At 35.8% G+C, this 27,200-nt stretch overlaps 5 protein-coding genes and 1 long non-coding RNA gene across 8 annotated transcripts in view; 1 reads left to right on the top strand and 5 right to left on the bottom strand.

Annotated features, from left to right (window-relative positions):
* Positions 1–378, bottom strand: part of trc (Serine/threonine-protein kinase tricornered) — a 158,743-nt gene extending 158,365 nt beyond the window's left edge. The window contains exon 1 of one of the 3 annotated variants that reach the window (XM_065368352.1): positions 105–378. The gene's annotated coding sequence lies outside the window, so the exon portion shown is untranslated. The remainder of the gene's footprint in view (positions 1–104) is intronic. The other 2 variants (XM_065368355.1, XM_065368359.1) reach the window with 2 other exon arrangements.
* Positions 379–535: 157 nt separating this feature from the next.
* Elp2 (elongator complex protein 2) lies at positions 536–3,959 on the top strand. Its single transcript, XM_065368351.1, has 13 exons — positions 536–769; positions 836–1,022; positions 1,090–1,215; positions 1,290–1,529; positions 1,608–1,829; positions 1,905–2,125; positions 2,200–2,352; positions 2,420–2,594; positions 2,663–2,788; positions 2,863–3,028; positions 3,095–3,240; positions 3,308–3,671; positions 3,758–3,959. Exons 1-13 carry the CDS (start codon positions 641–643, stop codon positions 3,888–3,890), a joined length of 2,388 nt encoding a protein of 795 aa, XP_065224423.1. The 5' UTR covers positions 536–640; the 3' UTR covers positions 3,891–3,959.
* SmD3 (small ribonucleoprotein particle protein SmD3) lies at positions 3,922–4,916 on the bottom strand. Its single transcript, XM_065368362.1, has 3 exons — positions 4,626–4,916; positions 4,267–4,491; positions 3,922–4,169 (listed from the first exon to the last, which is right to left on the bottom strand). The coding sequence occupies exons 1-3, from the start codon at positions 4,711–4,713 to the stop codon at positions 4,096–4,098; spliced, it is 387 nt and encodes a 128-aa protein (XP_065224434.1). The 5' UTR covers positions 4,714–4,916; the 3' UTR covers positions 3,922–4,095.
* A 3,904-nt stretch (positions 4,917–8,820) lies between these two features.
* LOC135846732 (uncharacterized) lies at positions 8,821–11,028 on the bottom strand. The gene is made up of 6 exons (XM_065365997.1): positions 11,011–11,028; positions 10,701–10,782; positions 10,320–10,410; positions 9,821–9,936; positions 9,207–9,345; positions 8,821–8,974 (listed from the first exon to the last, which is right to left on the bottom strand). The coding sequence occupies exons 3-6, from the start codon at positions 10,378–10,380 to the stop codon at positions 8,970–8,972; spliced, it is 321 nt and encodes a 106-aa protein (XP_065222069.1). The 5' UTR covers positions 10,381–10,410; positions 10,701–10,782; positions 11,011–11,028; the 3' UTR covers positions 8,821–8,969.
* A 7,757-nt stretch (positions 11,029–18,785) lies between these two features.
* Positions 18,786–22,018, bottom strand: LOC135846733 (uncharacterized). Its single transcript, XR_010559010.1, has 5 exons — positions 21,780–22,018; positions 21,189–21,292; positions 20,121–20,236; positions 19,592–19,730; positions 18,786–18,980 (listed from the first exon to the last, which is right to left on the bottom strand). It is a non-coding gene; the product is annotated as an uncharacterized LOC135846733 (long non-coding RNA).
* Positions 22,019–24,955: 2,937 nt separating this feature from the next.
* On the bottom strand, positions 24,956–27,200 carry LOC135846730 (uncharacterized). The gene is made up of 5 exons (XM_065365993.1): positions 27,059–27,200; positions 26,839–26,924; positions 26,271–26,395; positions 25,960–26,098; positions 24,956–25,448 (listed from the first exon to the last, which is right to left on the bottom strand). The coding sequence occupies exons 2-5, from the start codon at positions 26,897–26,899 to the stop codon at positions 25,297–25,299; spliced, it is 477 nt and encodes a 158-aa protein (XP_065222065.1). The 5' UTR covers positions 26,900–26,924; positions 27,059–27,200; the 3' UTR covers positions 24,956–25,296.

Below are 27,200 nucleotides of genomic sequence, written 5' to 3'. Positions count from 1 at the left end.
GCATGAGTAGACTGCTTCGAAACCGTCGTTGAGAGAAAGTTCAGACTCACGATCGATAGTATAACGATTAATTAACGATAAATACGTCTTACGAGAATACTTACTTAGTTCCTTTAGTGAAAATTGTGTTTGATTTTGTATCGAACCTTTTAAAAACAAACCAAGTTCACTGGACACTGCACCGAAATACGAACTCGAAACACGATACACGGAAGTAAAACTATGATGAATTCAATTCGCAACGAACTATACGATTGTTTTCTCGAATAAATTACGATTTTTAAGCAAAATTAACCCGTTTTTCAATTAAATTTCCTTCGCAGTTCGCATTAGGATCAAGGTTTATCGACTTCTCATTCAACTTCAACATTGGTGGCAATCAAGAGTTTTACCAACAGCCCGATCGATTTGTTCCGAATTCGTGTGTTTTATTAGTTCTAATTTTCACCACAATCCACAAGGAGCGCTAAATGTCTACGTTTGTTTACATTCGCGATTCGCAAAGCCAAAAAAATCAAGCGCGTGTTTTTCTTATCAGTAAATTTTTTTCAAATTCAAACTTTTTGAAAAAATTTTTCCACTTTTTTAAAACGAATAAAAATAAATTAAATTATGATTAATTCGAATAAAAATTGCTGAAATGTTGACTTGTACTCCTACTTACATCAGCGGTGCTTGTAATTCCAACCCTTTTGCCGCGGATTGGGGTGAAAACGATGTAATATGCATGTCAATTGGAAATGGAGTTGCAATTCTGCAACCGAAATTGGTACGAAAAGATCTTCCTTTAAAATAAACATTCGATACAATTTCATAAAATTGACGATTTTTACAGGAAAAAGGAAACCCTGGTAGAATAAAGGATATTTATTTCGTTCATAAGGGTAAAGTGAACGGGGTAAAATGGGTATCAAAACTTCATGCCACCGACAGCCAACATTTAATTTCATTTTCTGTGGATAAAACTGCGATAGTTTGGAATTATGATGGTCATCGATGCCATTCAAAATATATCTTGGAAGGTAAACATTGGTCTTTCCGATTTTTAATCACAGATCGATACAGCATAATCATCGATATTCTTTACAGGACATAATGATGCTGTTGTTGATGCAGCTGCAATCAATGTACTGCTCCCAAATAAACTCGAATGTATATTCGCAGCCACCATGACCATTGACACGCTGATATTATGGAAAAAAAGTCAAACCGATGGTAATTTTAGGATTGTTTTCTCACAAAATGCATTTTGCTCCGATCTGATCAAACTATTATGTTCTGTTCTCTAGATAACTTCATTCGTCTAGATACCTACAATTTTACGGACGTTGGTTTCGGTGCTTCCGGTTTAGCATTTTCAATCCTTCCTGGTACCCAGACTTTGATTTTAGGCTGCCCGAAAAAATTTATCAACATTAGTTTGTACATTTGCGACTTGAGGTTACAATCAGATTCCAATTATTTCAAAGAAAGTATAGTTTTAACCGGCCACACGAATTGGATAAATCATTTAGCGTTCGCTTATACTGGTATAGACAAGCTGAACGAATAAACTTTATTCCTCTATAACGAATTCCTACTAAGTTTTCAATTTTGATACTTCACAGATGACGAGAAAACGCTGTTGCTTGCTAGTTCATCTCACGATAATACTATCCACATACGTCGAATTCAACAAAAAGACAGACAGGAAGAACAAGAAGCTGCTCTAGGAGTTCAAGAATTCATAATGTTCGCCGAAGAAAAACGATTTTGTATCACGATATATTCAGTCTTATACGGTCACGACCAATGGGTATATTCTTTACAATGGAAACACTTTGAAAATGGTAAGAACAACGATGCATTATACAGAACCGTCGACTACTGAATGCCTACAATGCTATAATTTTTCACGATTACAGAAGAGAAAGATGAAGATAAATTGAAACTATTATCCGTATCAGCAGATAAAACGGCGATAGTTTGGCACCGAGATCCGAGTATTGATACTTGGGTTGAGAATTACCGTCTCGGGGATGTTGGTGGAAACGTATCCGGATTTCTTGGTGGTAAATTTAGTCCTTCTGGAGAGTTTATTGCGGCTCATGATCTTCGTGGAGCATTTCACGTATGGAAATATAACGTAAGTGACTCTTTAAATGAAGTTTTCCGATTCAATGGAAACAAAAATTTAGCAAAAATGTCAATTCTTTGCAGAAGGAGAACGATTCGTGGTCTTCGGAAACTCTGCCCGGAGGACATTTCGATGAAGTGGCTGATATACAGTGGGATCCTCGAGGGCAATTTTTACTATCCGTTAGTGCAGATAAGACCACTAGATTGCATGCTCCATGGAGAGAAGATAGTTCGGTAATTTTACGATCGTCGAAGTATCGTGCTCGAAAGCATTATTTCATTGATTTTTTTAATATTACAGCATTGGTTCGAGTTTAGCAGACCTCAAACACACGGTTATAGTATATCCTGCGTTACCACTCTACCACATTGTAGATTCATTTCGGGAGCTACGGAAAAAGAATTGAGATTTTTCATCGCTCCGAAAACTTTCATACAAAACTTCAAATATTCGTCATTTTTAGAAGATTTAGACGGTTGGTAAATTCCATGAAGTAACTCCGATCGTCTTTAAAAATATCTAATAATTTATAAATTTTCGCAGAATCCAAACATCCTCACAAAAGTGCCCTCCTTCCGTCCCTCGACTTATCGAATAAACCAACCGATGAAGTAGAAAATATCAATATAGATTTGACTAATTGCAATGGGAATGAGATTTCAGTCAATGGTAAACTTCTGAGCGCAATTTTCTACTCCATTTAATACGATAAGAATAATTCGAGGTAGAAAAATCCCTTTCAGGTATTCCTACCGAAGACGAACTGGCACAAAATACTTTATGGCCCGAAATGCAAAAATTATATTACCATCCGAACGAAGTATCGAGCATGGCATCCAGCCACGATGGAACTTTAATAGCTTCAGCATGTAAAGCAACATCCGCCAAACACGCTTCAGTTGCAGTTTGGTAAGTTGACGATGAGAATTCGATTTTTCAATCAGTCCGTTATACGATCGGGTTTTTTCATTTCAGGAAAGTCAAATCATGGGATAAAATTGAAAAAATACAAGAACTATCTTTCCATCAACTAACCGTTACTCAGTTAGCTTTCTCGCCGGATAATTCTCGCTTGCTTACGGTCTCCAGAGACAGATCGTGGTGTCTTTTCAAAAGCAACGGTAATGCTTTATCTTTTGGCGAGTATCCAGAAATTTAGATGAAAAATAATTCTAATTAATTACACAGATCACGGAGTAGAACCGTTCGAAACGATAGCCTATACTTCGAAATCTAATGCTATTCATAAACGTCAATTACAATGTTGCGCCTGGACTCATGACTCGAAGTATTTCGCAACAGGATCTCGAGATGGGAAATTAGTAATCTGGGGTTACGACGCACCCGAACCTGACTCTTCAACTAATGGATACAATAGTCAACACATTTTAACCCTAAATGATGAAAATATTACATCGGTGTCGTTCGCTCCAGTATTCGTTGAATCAGATTATTGTTTCGCAGTAGGTTTCGACGACGGTAAAATACACCTGTACCGTTGGAATGCGGAAAATAAATCACAATGTTCGCATTGCCTGACACTAAACGGATCGTATCCTTTTTATTACTTTTATTTTTGTCAATTATTCGATACTCATTCATTCTGTAGAAAGTATTATTCCTTAACAATGATTCCAGTATGGCGCATAATAAGACCGTCGCCAGAGTATTATTCAGACCAATATCAAGCTGTAATAAAAACCTTCTTCAATTAGCCAGCAGTGCGGCAGATAATCTCGTACGAATATACGATCTGTCATGGACAAAGTAACTTCTGTGAAGTGTGAAGTAACATGTGATAATTTTTACTGTAACAAAATACATTTTATTGTAAAATGCGTCTCGCTTTCTTTCGTATAAACTTAGAATACAGTGGTTTTTTTAATATTTTAAATTAAAATGGAAAATTTTAAAAATACAATTCATGCTTACAATACATCTTCGAATATTATATACAAATAAATGAGAAGTTTCGACTATTTACGCTGGGTTCCAGCCCAAGTTCCGGTACGTTGCTGACCTATACCACCTCTGCCTCTTCCTCGAGCAGCTGAAATGACAATTGGAACAATTTTATTAATTAATAATAAGAACTGGTAATGTAGTGCGTAGTTTTAGCAATCGAATAAAATGAGAATTAGTATTACCTTGAGCACGCAGAATACCAGATTTCCCTCTAGATGCGCCCGCCGTCTTAGGGCCCGTCTTTTTGAACATGGGAGCATTTTTCAACATATCGGGCAATATGAAGAATCTTATTTTGCTACCTCTAATGTAAACATTTTCTAAATTATTCGTACTGCCATCGCGATAAGTTACATGAACGCCGGACATATTGCAGTTCATGTTATCTTCGGCTTCGATTAGTTTACCTGTAATGATGCATAGAAAATATATTAGATAAATGTTTGGAGAAGTGAGGAATCTTCGATGAACGTATTCGTTCACGTAGAGAGTTAAATTTGAGTAAAATAGAACATAAATAGGGAATTATTCGTCAATTTACCTCGAAATATTTCGCCGGTGATGGTTTCACAAGTCACGATATGTCCTTCGGATTCGTGTAATAACTTGATGGGAACGCCGATCGACATGGTGTTTTTTTAAATGGATGATCTTTCAACAAAAAAAAGGTTGTTTTATTTTATATAACACAGTTTTTACATAAGTATTTTACAAAAAAGCTTTGCAAAACGTTAAAATCAATTTCGGTTTTCTTCTGTTTCGCGAAAAACACAACATTTTTTTGTTTGTTGGATTTCGGTGATTCGCTAAGGGTAACGAGTCACACTAGGGAACTGTAACAGGGGGTATGCTGGACCGCCATTTTCTTTCTTCCCGAAACGTAAACAAACGAAACGCCGTAAGTACGCATACAATTTTTCGTGTAATAAACGCAATTTTTTCGAATGTTCGCGAGTTCGGGTGAACTTGTATGTGGTCTCAAATTAAAGACAATGAAATTCCCTATCGATTGATGTTAAATTTTTTTCATTTCGAGTAAAAATAATGATTTTATGAATACTTCTATTCTACGGATTTTTGCATACTACGTACGTCATCTTTAAACTAAAAATTCTCAAAATTTTCAGTGGACACATGCATGTTTCAAAGTACCAAAATGTTCGGAAATTCATCCTCTTTAAAATGAGCTATTAGCGAAAGCTCTAGATGCAGCCGTTCAAAACTTCTGGACGTTTAAAGTTGTGAAAACAAGCGGCACGCGGTAAGTATTGAACTTTGAACTAAAATTACTCAAAATTTAGAGTGGACACATAGGTATTTTAATACATCAAAATGTTCGTGATTTTATCCTCTTTAAAATGGTTGTTTACCGAAAGCTCTACCTCCAACCGTTCAAAAGTTTTTGAAGATCAAAGTTGCGGAAAGTGTTCAAGTTGTGTTATCACTGTTATCAGGCCGTTATTTCCGATCAGTAACCACTTTTCGCATCTTCAATCTTCTAAAACTTTTGAACGGTTGGAGGTAGAGCTTTCGGTAAACAACCATTTTAAAGAGGATAAAATCACGAACATTTTGATGTATTAAAATACCTATGTGTCCACTCTAAATTTTGAGTAATTTTAGTTCAAAGTTCAATACTTACCGCGTGCCGCTTGTTTTCACAACTTTAAACGTCCAGAAGTTTTGAACGGCTGCATCTAGAGCTTTCGCTAATAGCTCATTTTAAAGAGGATGAATTTCCGAACATTTTGGTACTTTGAAACATGCATGTGTCCACTGAAAATTTTGAGAATTTTTAGTTTAAAGATGACGTACGTAGTATGCAAAAATCCGTAGAATAGAAGTATTCATAAAATCATTATTTTTACTCGAAATGAAAAAAATTTAACATCAATCGATAGGGAATTTCATTGTCTTTAATTTGAGACCACATACAAGTTCACCCGAACTCGCGAACATTCGAAAAAATTGCGTTTATTACACGAAAAATTGTATGCGTACTTACGGCGTTTCGTTTGTTTACGTTTCGGGAAGAAAGAAAATGGCGGTCCAGCATACCCCCTGTTACAGTTCCCTAGTCACACTCGATTCAATCGTTTAACGTTACGTTACGGTTAACGTTACGTAAAAATATTACGGTGAATTTTAATTTTAATTTTCAATTTTTGTTTTTTAATTTTTTGAATAATTTTGATTTGATTACATGATTAGTGTTAGTGATTACGATTGCCCGTTTGCACCCCATTAAAAAACTCAAGAAATATTGTAAAAAAAAAAACTAAAAAGTAAAATAGAATGGAAATTACGGGAATAAAATGGATGGAGGCAAGTGCATTCTCAATTCTCATTTTGATTTTATTGAAATTTTGCATTTTATGCCAGACCCTCAGGGCCTCACCGCCTCAGCCCTCAGAGAAAAGATTAAATAAAATTAATGTACTTAATTGTTCATACTTGATACTAGTTACTGCCTTACTGGTTCGCTTTTCTAAAAAAAAATGTGTCAACTCTTTTTAGTCTTTAGTGTCTTTACGAAATAATCGAAAATTTTCCAAAACATTTTTGAAGAATTTTGAGCCTCAAAATCGGGTCATGGGTTTTAGTATCTTCAAAATGGGTTAAAATTTACCGAAAAATTGAAATATTCGGACGAAAATGTATTCTGAGCATTTCTGGAGAATTTTGAATTTGAGCTCCAAAATGTGCTGATTTTATAGATTGTGCAACTGTATGGAGTACGGACCGAAGTCCTAAATTGATTATGTATTTTTCAGGGAAATGAGACTTGAATATGCGTTTTACTTTTTACGTCCCAGTGCAAAATGTTTTGCGCCAAAAAAAATGCGTCACAATTATATCTCGTAATAGGTACCTGAACAAATGTTCGAGCTAAGGTTTGCGAATATAATACCTACATACAATCTACATAGAAAATGAAAATAAATTCAAATCCCAGCACCGCATTCAATCACAGTGATCGATTAGGTACCTAACATTTATGTTTCGCAGAATACTCTTTATCAACAATAAGTGTTCGTCAATACACCATACAAAGTAGGTACTCAAGTAGATGCTCTATACAGAGTCTGAAGTAAACATTTAAACAAAAATTCAAAATGAATTTTCGTATAGGTAAGTGTATAAGAAATCAATTTAATGGAAAAAAATCATTCGAAAATTGGAACTTGTTAAAGTTATAATCGAGTTCTCAATTCATGTTGTGTTGCCGTTCAGTTTTCAAAAAGTTACCTAGGAATTCTGGAAATTTTACATTTCCAAAGTAGGTACCTACCTAAAGATGTTGCTATTCGCTTATTTGAAAAGCTTTCTTCTTCATTTTTTTTCCTCTAATTTTATGCCCTCTGCCACGTTAGGCACTCTGCATAGTTTGGGCCTGTTTTTGTAATGACTGTGTTAGGTGACACATCCAGCGACTGTCATCCTGAATTTTCTTCAAATATACCGCACAGGCAGGTCTGCAGGCTTGAATCTCTTCAATCGGCGTGTTTCCCCTGAGTTATCAGTCAACTCGATGGCAGTAGGGTTCGGGTGTTTCAGTAGTCTGTCTTCATGCTTAGTTGAGTGTCTTCTGATCTCCTCCTGGACCGTTGCCATTTGTAGATCGCGATGCAGTGTTTCATTTTTTTCATATCTGTATGCCCCCACAATGGTGCGGAGAATGATGTTTTGGCACCATTGGATGATCTCTATATTAGAACTGCTGGCACAGCCCCACAGGACAATGCTGTATGTCCAAATTGGTTTAACTATGGCCAGGTACAGCAGGCGCTTTGATTCCAGGCTTAGCTCTGATCTGGATCCCATCAGCCAGTACAGCTCACGCATTTTTGCCTTGATCTGCAATTTTTTTCTCTAATATGATGGCTCCAATTTAGTCGTTTATCGAGGTGCATACCAAGGTATTTCACAGATTGAGCATAGGGTGTATGATCTCTCCTCCAATGTGGATTGGCTGATAGTTGTGGCTGCGCAGAGTGAAATCTATATGCACTGATTTTGAACCATTTGGCAGGATTCTTCATTTCTTCATCCATTTAGCAATTTCATCAAGGGCTCGCTGAAGTTTGTGTATGGCCTGGATATAGTTTCTGTGGACTGCCATGATAGCGGTGTCATCCGCATACACTGCCGTCAGAACCCCATCCTCCACAGGGATATCTCCTGTGAAGACAAGGTACAGGTAAGGAGCCAGCACACCCCCTTGCGGAACACCCCCCCTGCAAGTGCGCCATGAAGACAGTGCCTCGCCTTGACTAACACTGAATTGCCGATCCTCTATGTACGACCAAAGGACTCTACAGAGTGCGACTTTTGATTGCTTCATAGATTGTCAAATTTCTTCAAAATGCGCAGAATAGTAAATTAATTCAGCTGTTACGGAGCAAAGGTGATTTTCGACGAATTTTGAGGTTTGAAAATGATTCAAAATCGTCGAAAATCCCTGGCTCGGTTGGATAAACCATTTTTCGTTATGAGGGAGAAAAACGCCAGTAAGTAGGTAGGTAGATACATACGAGTATTTTATAGTTCCAAACGATCAGAAACGGGAGCAAAAGTAGCTTCTTTATAACGAAAACTAATTACATTATGGTACCTAACTAATTCAATAAAATGTGATGTTATCCACACAGATTCTTTAGTTTTAATAGTCAAGTAAATTGATCTTAAATGATTTTACACTCGAATACTCATCATTAGACTTAGGTATAGGTACATTAAACGTAGATAATAATTTTTATTGCAGTTAAAGGTGTTAATACAGTAATTCAAAATCATTTTTTATTCATCAATATCGATGGTCAATTTAGGCTTATACGCTTAGGTACTTGACGTTTTTGGCTCCAGCATCTACGAAACTTTTGAACTACCCTGAAACAGACATCATAGATAAGCATAAAAATCAAGTTGAACGATATGATCAGCGTTCGTCTGGTGAAGCTCCCGAAGTAAAAAAAAAAAAAAACTCGATACCTACTTATATAATTTGAGAACATTTTCTCGCTCAAGTCAGATTGAAAACACCTTCATTTTGAAATGTCACAAGCTATACTTTTATGATGGGTACCCAGGTATAACTTGGATTCTGTACAGGTAGCCTTACCTGGATAAATAAAAAGCCTCATGAAGTCGTCACTGTTGTTTGTTGAAGCACATTCGAAAATCCCAGCGTTATAAAATGAAGCGTTTCTTATTTCAAGGATTTTTCTGTATGGGGTCTGCGCATCTATTGTGTAATTACCCTGAAAACAAAAAAGAAAACCACAATTTTCCGCAGTTGGAATTCTTATTTAGAACAGGTGTGGGGGGAAGGGGAACTTGGTTTTTGAAAATGTAATCCTGATGTTCGCGTTCAATTAATTGGAGGCCAGAATTTGAAACAACAACCCCTCAACCCTCTATTGGTGAAACGGTGAAACACATCTAGTCCAAATCTACAAGTTGGGTGAAAATACAGGGGTCGGCGTAAGTTAGTATTCCGATTTGCACAAACAAAAATTTTTTAAAACAAAAAGTTTTTTTTTTCTGTAGTGACATAGTGGGGAACGAAACTATTACTACCAAGGTGTTGGTGGGACTTCTACGAACACAACGCACTACTTACATGACCCTCTATCTACTAATAACACACAACAGGGTGTTAAAGAAAACTCATCAGTTTTCGAATGCGAATACTAACTTACGCCGACCCCTGTATAATAGGTAATGAAAACTTACTTCCAGCCGATCGGTATTCGTCCATGTGACTTCATCTGTACCAGAACAAGTAATCGAGATGTTTTCTTTTGCGGAGTAAAAGATCTTGGTATTATTTTTATAAGGGATCATCACTCCTGAAACAATGATATGGTAGGTTCAGTCAACGTGGTCAGCAATTACTAAATTAACAACCTCGCCGCTCAATTTTTCCTCGTTGACTGAGACATATATTCTTCTATTTTTCTCCATATATTAGGTACATTGTACATGTTGACGCTGATTAGTGCAGCTCCTTCTCACCCTTTTTTTTTAAAAAAAAAGTTGAGTGGGTTCTCTTAAATAGCTCCTCCACTCATGGAAGAAGGCAAGGAGAATCAATTTCTACCATCAGCCCGAAGAGAACAAATCGATTTCTACCAGCAGGCACCCAAAAAAAAAAACATTCGCCAGCCTAATTCCCTTATTCATCTAGGCTTCACGTAAACATATAAGTAAAAATTTCTGCTTAGGTACTCACCAAAAGAATATGCTGAATATGCAATCAACATTATCAGCAAAACAAATGAATGTTGCATCATTCTTGTATTTGGAAATATGTACAGGAGGAGCTGAAAAAAGAATCAGTTGATTCGACGAGATAGATCTTCTATTAAAAAGTATTTCAATATTGTCTTTGTTTTTTTTTGCAAACAATTTGAAAAACGTATCATACTAATAGAGAGTTGTTTCGAAAAAAAAAAAATTGAAAGCATTAGGTAGTTATTAGGTAAGCATTAATTATTAGGTAGGTATAGAGCAACCAATTAGCAAAAAGCGAAATACTGCAAAAACTTTTTTGCAATCATAGAATAGCTGATGGCTTCTTTTTAATGGGATTTTTGTAAAAATAATAACTTACCTAGATATAAAATTTAGTATTTAAAACACTGTAACACATGAAAAACAATAGGTAGGTAGTTGACACGACACAGAAATAGGTACTGCAAAAGAAAACGTTATTAGGTACTATGGGTATGTGAAAAAAGACATGAAAATAGTGTCGACGTATAATAGAAGTAAAATGCATAGAGAAGTGATTAAAAACAATTAGATCTATATAAGTACTTAGTACATAAACATTTAGCTGCATCTGATGTCGTGGAACTTTTTATGATCTTAACATTCAATTTTCATGATCGAAGAAACTAATAGAAAAAAAAACAATTTACCATAGACTGACGCCAGTGCCACCAAACTGTTTCATTTTACACTGAAACTAGCAAACTGGCTCACAAACGAAGTTTGTTATAAATAATAAATACCTAGGTAGTTGGACAACAATGAAATGCAACTTTGATAATTATTTTGGTGTCTTTTTTACATGATTTAGGTAGAGGGAAACCTTTTGACTTGGGAAGAGTAAGCGAAAATATAATTTTCGAATTCTTACTCCAAAAAATTTACCTCTTTCTTGTTCTTCATATAGGTAGGTAGGTACTTGAAAAACCACGATACTTTATGCAAAAATATTGAGAACATGTCAATTTTTGGCAACTACTCGCCCTCCTGGTAGGTACAGGTACATTTTCAGGGTATAAGAGTATTCAACTTATAAGGTGCACCGGGGGAAGTCCGAACGGTTTTTCGCTATTTTAACTTTGATCAGCTGTTACTCTCGTACTAATGAACCAATATGGCTCAAAATTGTTATGTAGGTTCAGGTTCTCATAAGGGTTCTTTACCTACGGTAAAAATTTGAGCGCGATTGTCACAGTAGCTTTCGCACAATGGAATAAAATGTAACTGGTTCTGATTTACCCCCCCCCCCCCCTTTGGGATACTTAAGTCAGAATATCTACAAAATTAATTGGCGATATCAGGATTTGACCCTCATCGATATGCAATATGTCGAATAATATGTTTTCGAGGTCGTAGAATCCGAATCTGGAGTTATTTTTTTTGTAGGAGTGGGGGTGAGGTGTGGAGAGAGAGAAAATTACAAATTTTTCCTACATTATCGTGTAATATGTCGAATAATATATTTTCGAGTTCGCAGAATTCGAATCTGGAGTCTTTTTTTTGTAGGAGAGGGGGGTGAGGTGCGGGGAGAGGGAATATATCGAATTTTTCCTACATTATTGTGTAATATGTTGAATAATATGTTCTCGAGGTTGTAGAATTCGAATCTGGAGTTATTTTTTTGTAGGGGGGGGGGGGGGAGTGAGTCAAGTGGTTAGTGGAGAGAGAGGAAATTTCAAATTTTGCCAATATTAGTGTGTATTATGTCGATTGATATGTTTTTGAGGTCGTATAGTTCGAATCTGGGGTTATTTTTTCGCAGGGTGCGGGGTGAGTCAAGGGGAGAGCAGAAATTTCAAATTTTGCCCATATTATTGTGTAATACCTATGTTGATTGATATGTTTTCAAGGTCGCAGAATTCGAATCTTGAGCTAGTTTTTAGGGTCGAGTGCCATTCAAGTATCACCGTTTGGGGAGGGGGGGTCGTGGCCCACTGTGCCCCATGGAAGTTGAAACAGTAATGAAATGAGCTAACCAATGATTATTTGAAATTCCTTCCGCTCAAAAACACGGATTTGTATGAAAATAGCGATTTTTTGAAAATTACTGGAGCCTCCAGTAGATTTTTGAAACTTACTCCAATTTTAACACCCTCTGAAGACAACTTCAGATGGGTTCAAATCATTTTGGAGCCTCCAGCGACTTTTTGAAAATTACTGGAGCCTCCAGTAGATTTTTGAAAATTGAAATTCCCGCAACATTTTACCAAATAGAGTTGGCAAGCTGAAATTTACTTTGCAAACTAATTTCAATACGATATGAAGTCGACTCATGCTGGTTTCAAATGGTTTTGAAGTTTCCAGCTACTTCTTGGAAATTTCAATTTTCCAAAAAACACCATACGACCCCTCAAAAAGTGGCTGGAGGCTCCAAAACGACTTGAAATCCACCTGCAGACGACTTCGTAGCGTATCAAAATTAGTTTGCAGCATGAATTTTTGACTTTCCATCTCCGTTTGATCAAATTTTTAGGAAATTAAAAGTTTCAAAAATCTACTGGAGGCTCTAGTAATTTTCAAAAAATCGCTGGATGCTCCAAAACAACTTGAAATCCCCCTGCAGTTGACTTCGCTGCGTATTGAAATTATTCTGCAGAATATATTTCAGCTTTCCAACTTCATTTTGGTGTGGGAATTTCGAGTTTCAAAAATCTGCTGGAGGCTCCAGAACTGCTCAAAACGGTTTGAAACAGTTTCCAATCGATTTGGTATGTCGAAAATAGAGTGTATCCCAAATTTCAGCTTTCTTGGTCAATTTGGTGAAATTTTGATTTTTTTCCCTCATTTTTGGCCTAAATTTGATTTTCAAAAATTCACCAAAAATCGAAAAATGCACTTTAGCACTTGAAATTTTAAAAGGTGATAAATTTTTGCCAGATCTCTCGATCTACCTTTGTACAGATTGAAAAATTTTTTGCAAGTTCTTGTTGGGACGCAAAATCGGCGATTCCGGCTAACCTGTCAATCAAAATGGCCGCCATTTTGTAAGTAGGGACACCTTTTTTTTTTTTAGGACAAGGGCTATAAATGTTCCTTAGGACTCCCCTTTAAGAAAAAAGTTGTCCCGAAGGATCGACCGGCGGGGGGGGGCTCAATTTTTCCTTCAGCGGGCTCCCCGACTACCATATTACCTGCAACTTTTTGAAATGGTCGATTTTTAAATTTGTTGTCAAAATGTAACTAAACAATTATTAAACATAGTTGAAATAATTTTTCGGGGCCACAGTTATTATCACGGATAGGTACATAAATGTTTAAGTTTTCTAATGTCAAAATTTTTATTTTTCATCAATTTCTCTTCATTTAGAAAGAGTTTAAATCTATGTACCCCATAATACCTGCATTTGCCCTACAACTAAAAGTACAGAAAAACGCATTTCAACGTTAGAAAACAAATTAGAATGAGAAGCGTTTCAGTAAAAAATTACAAAGTCACATTTACAGCTTATTGACTGTTAGAGTAAAATAAACAACCAGTCCGTTCAAAGAGTTACAGTACCTAAATTACAAGTGAAAAATAAATAAGTACATTAACTTAAATAAAATTATAAAAATTATAAAAATAATAAAAATAAAATTTACTAATATTCAATAATTATCACGAAAAATAATATCGAAAATATAATTATAAAAAACTTAATTATAATTTAATTAATTTTATAATTATATAATCATTACCAAAAAAATATTTTTTTCCCTCAATGTATAATACAGTGTTGCCGAATTCAAATGCTGAAAAGTTCCAAAAAAAGTTCCAGAATTTCCCAAAAATTCCGATTTTTTGTATGTATCTCTTATAATTACTACTCTGGCGTAACCAGGATTTTCTCAATGAGGTGGGTAAACCAGGTTTTTAGACATGAAACATCGAAATCAGAGGTAATTTTCTGAAAGCATTTCGCAATGTGTGATGATTTTTATGACAATGATGGTAAAATTGTTGCTCGAGCGAAAATTTTTTGAAAAAACGTCCAATTCTGCATGATTTATTTTAAATAAGTACATAATATTAGGAAGTTCCTGAAAAAGTTCTCGATAGTTTTAATTCGGCAACACAGGTATAATAGTTACATCGGGCTACTGTATTATTCTCTGAATGAACCAATAGTATTCGCTAACTCCGTAGAAAAATTGTCTTCCTTTGATATTAACCGCGAATAACAAATTATAATGAAATTGCCAAGAACCGTGTAACTTCTCCTCGCCCATTTTGCCACCGGGTAATAATTCTTGTACAAACCAATTCGTCGTTTTTCCTCTACCTTTAATCGCACCAAAGAAATAATGCGTATCATCTATACTGAATGGAACATACAGTCTATGCATTGTCCCCCAATGCCCGTTGTCGGTTTCTGCACCCATTTTACCACCTTCTAAAAGTTCCTGAACGAACCAGTAATCTTCTAGAAGACAATAAAAATATTGTCTACCGTTTATCGAGAATGGAAATCCCAAGGTGTATTTGTTGCGCCACGATCCACTATCTGTCTGCGAACCCATTTTACCATTTGGTAATAATTCCGTAATGAACCAATCGGTACCACTCAAGCTGAACACATAATGTTTGCCGCCGATATGAAATGGAAATATTACTTTAGGATGATATCTCCAATACCCATTTGCCGTCTCTTGACCCATAAACCCGCCTGGTAATATTTCTTGAATGATCCAATAGTTCGTATTACTGATGCCGAAAATGAATTGTTTATGATCGATGGTGAACGGAAATATTCGCTTATACATATTATTCCACGTACCATTCTGAGTTTCCGTCCCTAGTCTTCCATCTTCTTCGAGTTCTCGAATGAACCAAGATTTATGGGCTAAACCGAAAAAATAATGCTCATTTCCAATGGTTAATGGAAAAGAAATATCATGTTTCGTTGTCCAATGTCCATTCTGGATCTCTTGACCGAATTTAATTTCAGCACAATTAATAAAACAAATAATTGTCGAGATTAAGAAAATACACGAAATCGTAATCGACGAAGCCATTGAAACTGAATGCGACAAAAATTACGAAAAAAATACGGAATGGCGCGTGTAGTCGCGAAATGAGGTAACTTGTCACGCATATACCTACTTCAAGCATTTATATAATGTATTGTCAACTTCGTATTAGTAGGGATACCATGTCCGTCTATCGTTTCAAAATCGCAAAGGAGTGGCATCGGAAAGACATAACATTTTTGCGATATATGGTAGTATAGGGGTACCAAAGTGAAAATTATCAAAACAATGGGACCGGAAAGATATACAATTTTCTCGATATTTCCTCGAAAAGGGATCATTTTCCGACCACGAAACCACCATTACATTTTTGAGATAGAATTGCAAAACCGATCCAGGGGTTCCCAAAGTTGTGAAAATTGAGCATCTACGTTGTCATCTGTTTTGGCCAATAAATCTCAACCAAAAGGGGGTAGGGGGGGTGCTTGTGGTCTCAAATAACTCGTATTGGATCACTCTTGAAATATCTACCCATGACCGTTCTCATTTAGTGATACCCCACGTTTCAGTGGTTACCAAAGTTGAACTTTTGTATTCCAAATATTTAAAGTCACGCATTCCTGACGAATATTGTAAGTAAATAAATTTAGCAATCAAAAAATAGTCCAGATAAAAAGTTGCGAAGTTTTACGACGATTTAAAAAATGTGTCATTTGTTTTCTTAGCATTGATAGGGGCCGAGCTGAGGGGGTTGGAACGTCAAAAAACGCGATGTAACAATAGTCCAGTAACTTTAGCAAAAAATAGGAGGTATCCTGAATCTGTAGGTGGCAAGCTGATTCTTGGTATACTGATCCATTTTGATGTCCTGAAAACGAATCCGAGGAGTCCCGTGATGTTCCGGGTGAGCTTTCCCTTAAATTGTGGATCTTACCCTCCCCCCGCCCCAAAAAAACAGTTTTTGACCAAAATCTCGAAAAATATTGACTGTAGCGCAAAAATGGTTAAAACTAATGTTGTTCTATATCAAATTTTCCAACAGATGAGCCATCTATCGATTTTCCAGCCCAAGGGGGGGGGGGGTGGATCTACGGCGCTTCGAACATTAGGAGGTTTGGAATAGAGCCATAATGTTGATGGTTAATATTGATTGTAATACCTTCAATCGTTCCAAAATAGTACGGGTGGGTGGTTTTCTTTGTTTTTCTGAGGTACAGAGCAGAGCACAATGTCACCCCGCCTCCTCCTTCCCCTTCACTATTCAGTTATTTGCCTATATACGCACGTGAGATGAATTGAAATGCACTAAAAAATGTATAATTGTTGAATGAAATGTTGATACGAGTTTCAAAAACCAGTTTAAGCGTATTGTGACCACTTCTCCCTCTTTGTAGAGCTCAGCCCCCCCAACCGAGTTTTGACCAATATATTGAAAAGTATTGATTCTAGCTCAAAAATGGTTACAACGAATGCTGTTCTATGTACATCTAATTTCTCACCAGATGACCCATTGATCAATTTTCCAGTCCCAAGGGGGTTGGACCTACCCCTTCTGACCTCTCACCATCCAAATTGTGCTCTGCTCTGTACCTCAGAAAAACAAAGAAAACCATCCCCCCCGTACTATTTTGGAACGATTGAGGGTATTACAATCAATATTAACCATCAACATTATGGCTCTATTCCAAACCGCCTAATGTTCGAAGCGCCGTAGATCCACCCCCCCCCCCTTTGGGCTGGAAAATCGATCGATGGCACATCTGATGGAAAATTTGATGTGGAACAACATTAGTTTCAACCATTTTTGCGCTACAGTCAATATTTTTCGAGATTTTGGTCAAAAACTGTTTTTGGGGGGGGGGCTAAGATCCACAATTTAGGGGAAAGCTCACCCGGAACACCAGGGGACTCCTCGGATTTGTTTTCAGGACATCAAAATGGATCAGTATACCAAGAATCAGCTTGCCACCTACAGATTCACGATACCTCCTATTTTTTTGCTTAAGTTACTGGACTATTGTTACATCGCGTTTTTTGACGTTCCAACCCCCTCAGCTCGGCTCCTATCAATGCTAAGAAAACAAATGACACATTTTTTAAATCGTCGTATAATTTCGCAACTTTTTATCTGGACTAGTTTTTGATTGCTAAATTTATTTACTGACAATATTCGTCTGAATGCGTGACTTTAATAATTTGGAATACAAAAGTTCAACTTTGGTAACCACTGAAACATGGGGTATCACTAAATGAGAACGGTCATGGGTAGATATTTCAAGAGTGATCCAATACGAGTTATTTGAGACCACAAGCACCCCCCTACTCCCTTTTGGTCAGGATTTATGGACCAAAATAGATGACAACGAAGGTGCTCAATTTTCACAACTTTGGGAACCCCTGGATCGGTTTTGCAATTCTATCTCAAAAATGTAATTTGGTGGTTTCGGGGTCGGGAAATGATTCCCTTCCGAGGAAATATCGTGAAAATTGTATATCTTTCCGGTCTCACTCTTTTGCGATACTCTCGAGTAGGTTTATTCAGGATTAAACTGTGTGTATAAAATGATCCATTAAGCTATCAATTACATTACCTTATATTTATATGGTTAATTTAGGCTTAAAACTATCGTTGTTATATTGTTTTGAATACGTTCACTCGCCTCTAGTCACGTACGTATCAAGTGCATTGTTTTACCTATGCCTTGCTTTATAACTCGAAATAAAAAAAGTTGATATGACTCTAAATGCGAGAGAACAATTTAGTTGGGTATGTGAGAAAAGTCACGAAAAGAGTATTAACACGGTAGAAATAAAAAGCATAGAGAAGTGATTAAAAAACAATTAGATTTATACTTATGTATAGGTACCGCATAATTAGCTCAATCTGGGTTTAGTTCACCAACGTTTATCAACTGAAAGAAGTCGCTTCAGAAGAAAGGTAGGTACTAGGTAGTTATTTGAGAAATCATTCATGGACTGCAGGTGTGACGTCATCTGAAAGAAACTAGGAAGCACCGTTGAATGGGCTTAAAATTTTCAAACCCATAGGTACTCGTAGGTACCCACATTTCTATTTCTATTTTGCACAAAAAGCTGAGGAAGTTCAGTTGCTTGCTTCTTATTCTTAAGATTTTTTCAATTACTTAAGCGCATTGTTTGTCTCGAATAAAGTAAAAATGAGTTGTAAATAATACTCGGAAATTTTCAATTTTGCGCCGAATTGAATAAAAAAAAAATCAGTCCCAAATTTATCAATATCAACTCCTTCACAGCGATTCCTTAAGGTTTTTATAATCATTTTAGAGCCTCCAGTGCGACTTTTGTTTGCTTTAAGAATGATTCTCTTGATACGTATACACCTACCCAACATATAAGTTATTTAGAAATTCATAAATTTGGCAAGACAATTAGATTAGTTCAAAACACGACGTTACATGCAGATTCTTCAGTTTTAATGGTTGAATAAATTGATGTATTATTTTACGCCCAAATATTTATTATTAGACCTACGTTAATTAACGTGTGCGATTATGTCATAGTTTTAGATTATCAGCTAGTTAAAGGTGTTAATAAATCAAGACCGTTTTCTTCATTCATCAATGAAATATGTAGCCAGGAAATGAGGATATGGAAGAACTGCTCCTTCTCACAGCTGCGAATGCGGAGTCATCTGAAACAGAAATCATAGAGAATAATATTATTCTTTTGATGTAATTAAAACCACGTAGGTAATACCTATATTGTCACCGAGTTTAAAAAAGGAAATTAATACACAATATGATTTATTTATGTCGAATTGTACGCGTTTTTAATCTAACTCAGAAAAAAGTTTGAACTTTTACAACTTTTTGAACTTTTGACCCATGTGCTGTGGTGTAAACCGAGGGTAACAGCGGGAATGTTTTTGTTTGAGGAAAGACAGTAGGTAATCACATGAACAGGTACCTACCATAGGTAACCTACCCATCTAGAAAGAGATAAGGAAAATGAGAAATGTACCGGAAAAAGAAAAAGATATTCTGCAGCAATTGCAATGACTCAGACTCCATACCGTGGTTAATTTAATTCACTTGAAATTAACTCTTTTTTACAATAAACCTACCTACTTTCCATTTCTACTGAAGGGTAGGTAATGCATCTCGTGCCTTAATTCAATTCCAGTTGTACCAATCTACTTCTTACGTGTTAATTTGAGAATATTCGCTCACTCAAGTCAGATTGAAAACACCTTTATATTGATATCTATCTGATGTCACAAGCTATATGCTAGTAGAGTCTTACCACCAAAAAGAAAAATCATCGCGAAGTCGCTGCTGTTCTTTATTGAAAAACATTTGTAATTCCCAGAATTAAAAACTGTAGCGTTTTTTATTTGAAGGATTTTTCTGCGTGGGGTTTCCGCAATTACTGTGTAACCACCCTGAAAACAAAAACCAATAAAAGAAAATCACAATTTGCTGTATAGTTGGAATTCTTGGTCGGAGCAAGTGTGGGGACACTTGATTTTGAAAGTGTCATCCAGATGTTTGCAGTTCATCAACCGTTATTCGGACTCCAATTACCTCCCCCCCCCCGGAATATATTCATAACTTTAATAATTAATTGGCTTGCGCTGTTTGAAACTTCCGAACTCTGTCGCTGGAAGTGAGTGGTAGTGGATTGACATTTTGAAAGTGAATCAATATAGTAATTGGAAACCACGACCACCTCTCTCTACCCTGTTCTGGTGAGTCTGAGTCTGAGTACTTATTGGTCAAAACTCATCTAGTCCAAGTCTACAAGTTGGGTGAAAAAAATAGTGAAAGCTTACTCTATCATTATACGGACGCTTCCATGTGATTTCATCGGTACCAGTACAAGTAATAGTGAGGTTTTCTCTTGCGGAGAATTCGATCTTAGTATGATTTCCATAAGGGATCATCACTCCTAAAAAAATAAAGAGTTAAGGCACTTGTAAGCAAGATTTGAATTTTCCCGCCTTGAAAATGCAATTATTTCAATTTTCAGACTTTCCCCCTCCACTATACCATGCATAAAAAATTTTTATTTGACGTCGTTATTTTGGATAGACTTCAGGTGAGTGAGGGCGAGGCTGAGATGAGAGTTAGGGTACATCCAGTGAAGGCTGAAATGTGTGTGAGAATTTCAGGTCAACCTTGTATTTTTCTGATTGAGGCTGGCTCTTTTTCGGCTTACTCAAACCAAACCTTTTTGAGCACCCATAACTTCATCTTTGTTTTCCAGAGCGATCTTTTCGTTCTTGAATATGCAGAAGTCACCTTTTCTTTTTCCATCATTTGCTTATATTTGTCTCGATTAAAGCAAGTTTTTCTCAGAGGTTGAGATTCTTCTTGTCCACGTATGAATATTGAGTAGAAGTTGAAGCTTCTCCAACATTTCATTCTGAGTTCTCCTGGCTTTTGTTTCAGGTTTATCCTACTGCTTCACCTCTTTCAACGGGAAACAAAATATATTACTTACATATTGCTTGGTGACGTTTCACATTCACACCGATCATCTTATGGATGCTGCATTATGTTTGGACCTGTGACGTTGATCTCCTGGTAAAAATCTTCTTCAGGAGTGGGATGAGCTATCAGTTTCACGATTGAAAACTTCTTTCATTTTAATTCGTAAAATTTGATAAAAATGTAGTGATGATTTTCTGCACACCTTCATATCCAAGGTTTTGATAGAATGAGAGAAACGTGATAAATTTCAAAATAATAGGTGCTTAAGTACATATGTATACCTCGTATAGGTACATATTAAAACCAGGACACCAATCAATTATTCTCCGACTCTGGCTCAAAATCATAATATTCATTGCAACAAAGTTTGAAAAAATATAGATGAAAATTTCTGTCTAAAAACTCACCAAAACAATACGCCGAATATGCAATCAATATTATTAGTAAGACCGACGAATGTCGCATCATTTTCTTGTACTTATGTATAGCCCTATTTTGAAACACTGATGATCTGAAAAAATAATCAGTTGATAATACTTACGAGATGGATCTCTCTATCTACTCGTATGTCTTACACTCTACCTTTTTAACGAGTTTATCCACATTTGAGTCGATTTCCAGGCCGATACCTCGGCAGTATTTTTGACCAACATAGGATATTTTTGATGATGAACGAGTTGAGAATGCTGGTCAAAAAAACACACTTGAGGTGTCCGCCTTGGAATCGACTCAAATGCGAATAAAGTCGTTGAACTGGTTGAATTAAATAAGACGCAACTCGATTTTTAGCTGCCCATAGTTAATATTCAAGCCTTCAGGAGCGAATTCAAATTTCTAGAGACATTGAAGATTGTGCTGGAGGCTCCAGAATGACTTAAAAAGAATTAGTTTTTTTTTTTTTTTTTTTTTTGCAAGCAATTATAACACGTAACTATTATGCTATAGAGAGTTGTCTAATAAATAAAATAAATTTTAAAAAACTCAAAATAATAGCTTACCGAAAAAGATAAAATTCAGTTTTTAAAAACACCGTAAAACAGGAAAAAAAGTTGAAAATACTGCAAAAGAAAACGTTATTATGGGTGTGTGAGAAAAGAATATAGTAGAAGTACATAAAATGCATACAGAAGTGATTAAAAACAATTAGATCTACATGCATAAATATTTAGCTTCATCTGGTGTGGTGGAACTTTTTATGATAGATGAAACTAATGAAAAAAAATCAAATTGCCCAAGACCAATGCCAGCAACCACTACAATTGTTTTATTTTATACAAAAACGTGGCTCACAAATTAAAACGTAAGTTTGTTATAAATAAGGTAGGTAGTAGGTACCTATCCTACTTACGTACCCACCAGTCGGCCAATGATAGCTTGATTTTTATCAGTAATGTAATAAAACGATGAATAATACTATCAAGACAAAACCAACAGTAGCTTACCTACCCAACATACTCAAGTGTAAATAAATTCGTTGAACTGGTCGGAAATAGGGCATGCTGGAGAAATTGAAAATTGCGCTGGAGGCTCCAGAGTGACTTGAAAAAAATTCGTTTTGTCTTTGTTTATTCATGAGCAATTGAACGTGTCACTTCAAGAGGGGTATAAGTTTGTTATCGTTAAAGTGGTAAAGATTGGGATAGGATGATTCAGATAAGCGTGATTACTTACAAGGGGGGTTACATGAGAAACTACCTAAGGGGGTTGAATTTAGCCTATGTCTCCTAATGTCACTAGACATGGGTATCCGATCCGATATTAACGAAAACAACTAAATGTTAGAATAATAATGAAATGAACACCTAACATCATTATTCCGATATCACTATTTATTGTACTAAAGGACATCAATATTATGTACTATGTATAATTAATGTGTTTAATTATAATATTCTCGACCTTCGTCCCAATATGTCGATCTATGATCCTTGCCATAAGATTGTTGCCGATCATGTAGTTCAATAGGACATCTATACCATAACAGATGGTATAGGTAAGCGAATAGGTATCAATCAACATACCTATCTACGAGTCAGGATCCTTGCCCTAGGCCCGTGGATACACGATATAATTAACTAATTGTGCTAACTTATGATTAACTAGTGGAGACACCACCATGTCAGTACCTACTTACCGAACACTGCTCATTGTCACACCACCTCTTTTCCTTAGCCTACCCCAATAATAGTGGCTGTTGGTGGCTGCTTGGTTCACGAGAGACACACGTAACACACGCCCTACCTGATGATGTCCGGAATCATCTCAGATAGTCGCAAGAAGAGATAAATAGGTATTCGCGATAGGTATTAATTACATTTACGTTAATTACTCTACCGACGAATGAGTAAATCAACATAGAATTACCACATTAGGAGTGGGTTAAACAGGAGTTAAATATCTCATCGAGAGACTTATACATTTAATTCGACACTATGAAGACACAATGCCACTTGATACCTTATGCTGCAGACAATGGAAAACGAGTGAGGCTCATGGCCAAAGTCTTATACAGAGAAGCCACGATCCAGAAGATCTGAGCTCACCCGTTTTATACATGATTGACAGATTTATGTATAAAACGGGTGTATTGTGTGAAGATACACGTATCAAGTGATTTATGTGCATAATAATTCATGCACAGATAGTTCCCACGTTACGACGATTCCCCTAACTAGGTAATCTTTCCGAGAATGTCCACCTAGAGGGTGAAGGCATATTACACTATATCAAGTTGACATATCGCACCTCTGGAGTAATAAGGTCACATCTCAAAAAAAATTGATTTTAATGTTTTTGCATTTTTGGGGTTTGTATGACCCCCCCTCAACCAAAAATTACACTTTGAGTTGGGTACATTATGTGGATCTTGTAAAAAATGCAAATGGCCTAACTCAAAATCTCAACAACATTGCAAGTTGTTTGGAGTTATAAGGTTACATCTCAAAAAACTCCGCCTTTTTTGAGCAAATTTTGTACATACAAAGTGTTAACAAATAGTTTCGATTGTTTTGAATGTTTGTCAGTTAGAAATAGTCACAAGGAGTGCATTTTTTATTGGTTTGTACCAAATGGAAATTTTTTTTTTAAATTGATCACTTTTCAGAAAAAGTGAATTTGCACATATCATGAAATTTTAGTTTTTTGAGAAAAACTCAAAAACTAAGCACTCTAGAAAAAAATTAACGACATTATGTCGATTGGAAATTTAATTCTCTACAACTTTGTTAACATGAAATTTTTTTTGGACGCTTCCTTTCGCCTCCACATCAACTTTAATGAAAGGTTATAACTCAAAATGTTTTCCAAACATTGAAATATTTCCTCTTTAAGATTTTATTTTTCAAAGTGTTCTTATGCTAAATGAAGGTAGGATACCAGATCTTTAAAATGAGGTGCCATTCATTCCTCACAATTAATTATAAGTTGATAAAAATAATGAATCAAGTTTTTTAAAAAAAGAAAATCACTCTCCTGTAAAATTTCACTTTTTTCAGATGTGACCTTATTACTCCCGAGGTGCGATATGTCCTTTTTAATGCGACAACGGATTCGTGTTCCCTGAAGCCTTGGCAACATAATAAGACCAATCACACTTTCCAAAATGATTTTCTCGCAGAGTAATGACGTTTTAAAACCACGAAGTCCCTGAAAGTCACGATGTTTGATCAGTTTGATATCACCTCATCAGCACCGTAGATATTTTTTTAAAGGTAAAGTTGAAAATTTTTATTTGAAAATGTTCGTTGTTTCATCCTCTACAGTTTTCGTCATGGAAATTTTTTTTAATACCTGCATGCACTGTAGGTGTGACCGGTGACGTCATTAATGCGAAACTGACGAGTTTTGTCACTTCAAAAAGGACATTGATATAATTCGAAGTTTTAAAATTGCTCTGGAGAAAAGAGAAATTTATATATTGTGTGATGGGCGAAGTGTTTTCTTGTAGTGAAAAGATGAAATTTCTAGAATACAAAACGTTTCCGGCTGAATTCCCAACATAAATACGAAAAAAATTGAACTTGAAACTTCAAACGCGATTTCCCAAAATCGCCATTTTTAACATAAATGTCCTTTTTGAAGTGACACGTTCAATGTTCTAGGTGTAGGATTGCTGTAGCAATGAATTTATTGAGCAGAGTGTCATCGATGATTGTAATGAAATGAACCAAAAATGTTTGATACAAGTACGTGCCTGACAAAAGTTATTTATTGAATTCATGAATTTGACGAGACAACTACGAGTAAGATTAGTGCAATAAAACATGCCGTTACATGCAGACTTAATTATAGTTGAGTAAATTTATAGGTACCTATATGATTTTACACTCGAATAGGTATAAAAACTTACTTATCATTAGACCTATAGGTACCTAATACCTATATTAAGTGTAATGTCATATAGTTTTTGATTAATTAAAGACGTGAATAATTTAACATCACTTTCTTCATTCATCAATTTGATGAACTCATTGTTATTTAGTACAACTGTGCTCAAATGTCCTACAATTTTTTTCTTCAAACAATAGGTCTGCGCGATTGTCCCATAGGCCGTCCATTGATGACAGTAAGTGAATCACCATCGTAAAATTCCTCGCGAACTTCCCCTGAATTTGAAATTGAAACTGTGGCAAAGTTGTGGGTTCCATTATCTCGGTAACAGGACTTATCTGAAGCAGAAATTGAAGAGAATATTTCTTTTGGTGAAATTAAAACCATATAATTATGTACAAGTACTTAGAACAAAGTGCTATGCTGTGGTATAAACCGATGGTGGCGATGGTAACAAGGAGAATATTTTGTTCGAGGTGCCTAGGACAGTATGCACTCACATCAGTACCTATCTAGAAAATGATAAGAAAAATCAGGAACGTTAGGAGAAAAGATTGAGACATTCTGCAGAAATTACAATGTCTCCATAGTGTGACTAGGTAATTATTAATTACTTTAAATAACTCTTTTTTCCAATAAACCTGTACTTTCGATTCCTATACTGAAGCGTACCTAAAGCACCTCGCGCCTCAATCAATTCAATTTCGGCTGCAGGTCCTATACCTACTTATAATTTGAGAACATTTTTTTGCTCAAGTCAGATTGAAAACACCTTCATTTTTGATATGTGACAAACCATACTTTTATAGTGGGTTTCTTGGACTCTGTACAGTGTACAGGTAGCCTTACCAGGATACAGAAAAATCCTCATGAACTCATTTCTGTTCTTCTTCGAAACACATTCGTGTATCCCAACATTAATGAGTGAAGCGTTTTTTATTTGAAGGATTTTTCTGTACGGGGTCTCCGCTATTATTCTGTGTTTACTCTGAAAACAAAAACAAGAAAGAAAAAAGAAAAATCACAATTTGTCATAATTTAAATTCTTATAGGGCAGACCACCTCTCTGCCCTCTTTTAGTGAGTAGGTACCTACTTATTGGTCAAAACACGTCAAGTCATAGTCTACAAGTTGAGTAAAAATAATTAATGAAAGCTTACGTAGCCTTTTTTCAGCGTAAATGAAGTCGTCCATGTGACTTCATCTGTACCAGAACAAGTAATACTGATGTTTTCTTTCGCGGAGAAATAGAGATTAGTATTATTTGAATAAGGGATCATCACTCCTGAAAAAATAACATTCAAAGCGTTTACACGTAAAGATTTTTAGATAGGTAACTATTTGTTAATATTAACACACACTATACGTCTTATATTATGTACATATGTAGTTGACACAGTGGTGATTGGGATAGGTAAAGTGCTTATTTCATTTACCTACAGTTCACTTTCAGGAGTGTATACTGAGTTTTCAGTTTCACGATTGAAAACTTCATTCATTTAATTCGTGAGAATTGAATTATTTGTTGGTACCTACTCCTTCGGAAGTAGGTAAGTAGTATTCTGAACACGGGAAAAGGATTGGATGATTGAAGAAGGTGAGGAGAATCGATTTCTACAATCACCCGGATATGAACATTCGTCAGCCTAATGTCCTTATTCATCTAGGATTCACATACCTATTTACATAGATAAAAATTTCCACGGGTAGATACCTACGTATACTCACCAAAAGAATATGCTGAATATGCAATCAATATCGTGAGTAAAACGGATGAATGTCGCATCATTTTTGTATTTTGAAATACAGATGACCTGAAAAAAGAATCAGTTGACATCTACACTAACCTACAGTATCTACTCTCCCTCCAGCGACAGCGATAGAAAGAGCAAATGCAAAAACTCTCTGGCTTATTTTAATGGAATTTTCGTAAAAATTATCAACTTACTGAGATTTAAAATTCAGTCTTCAAAAACACTAGATAGGTATATAACTCAGAATAAAAAAAGTTGATGTCTACCTACGACACTTGGATACTGCAGGAGAACACGTTATTTAGTTGGATTTGTAAGAAAAGACATGAAAAGAAT

Source organism: Planococcus citri, chromosome 5 (assembly GCF_950023065.1).
Source record: "Planococcus citri chromosome 5, ihPlaCitr1.1, whole genome shotgun sequence".
NCBI lineage: Eukaryota > Metazoa > Arthropoda > Insecta > Hemiptera > Pseudococcidae > Planococcus > Planococcus citri.
The sequence above is the reverse complement of the archived record's forward strand: the minus strand, read 5'-3'. Positions and strand labels throughout refer to the sequence as shown.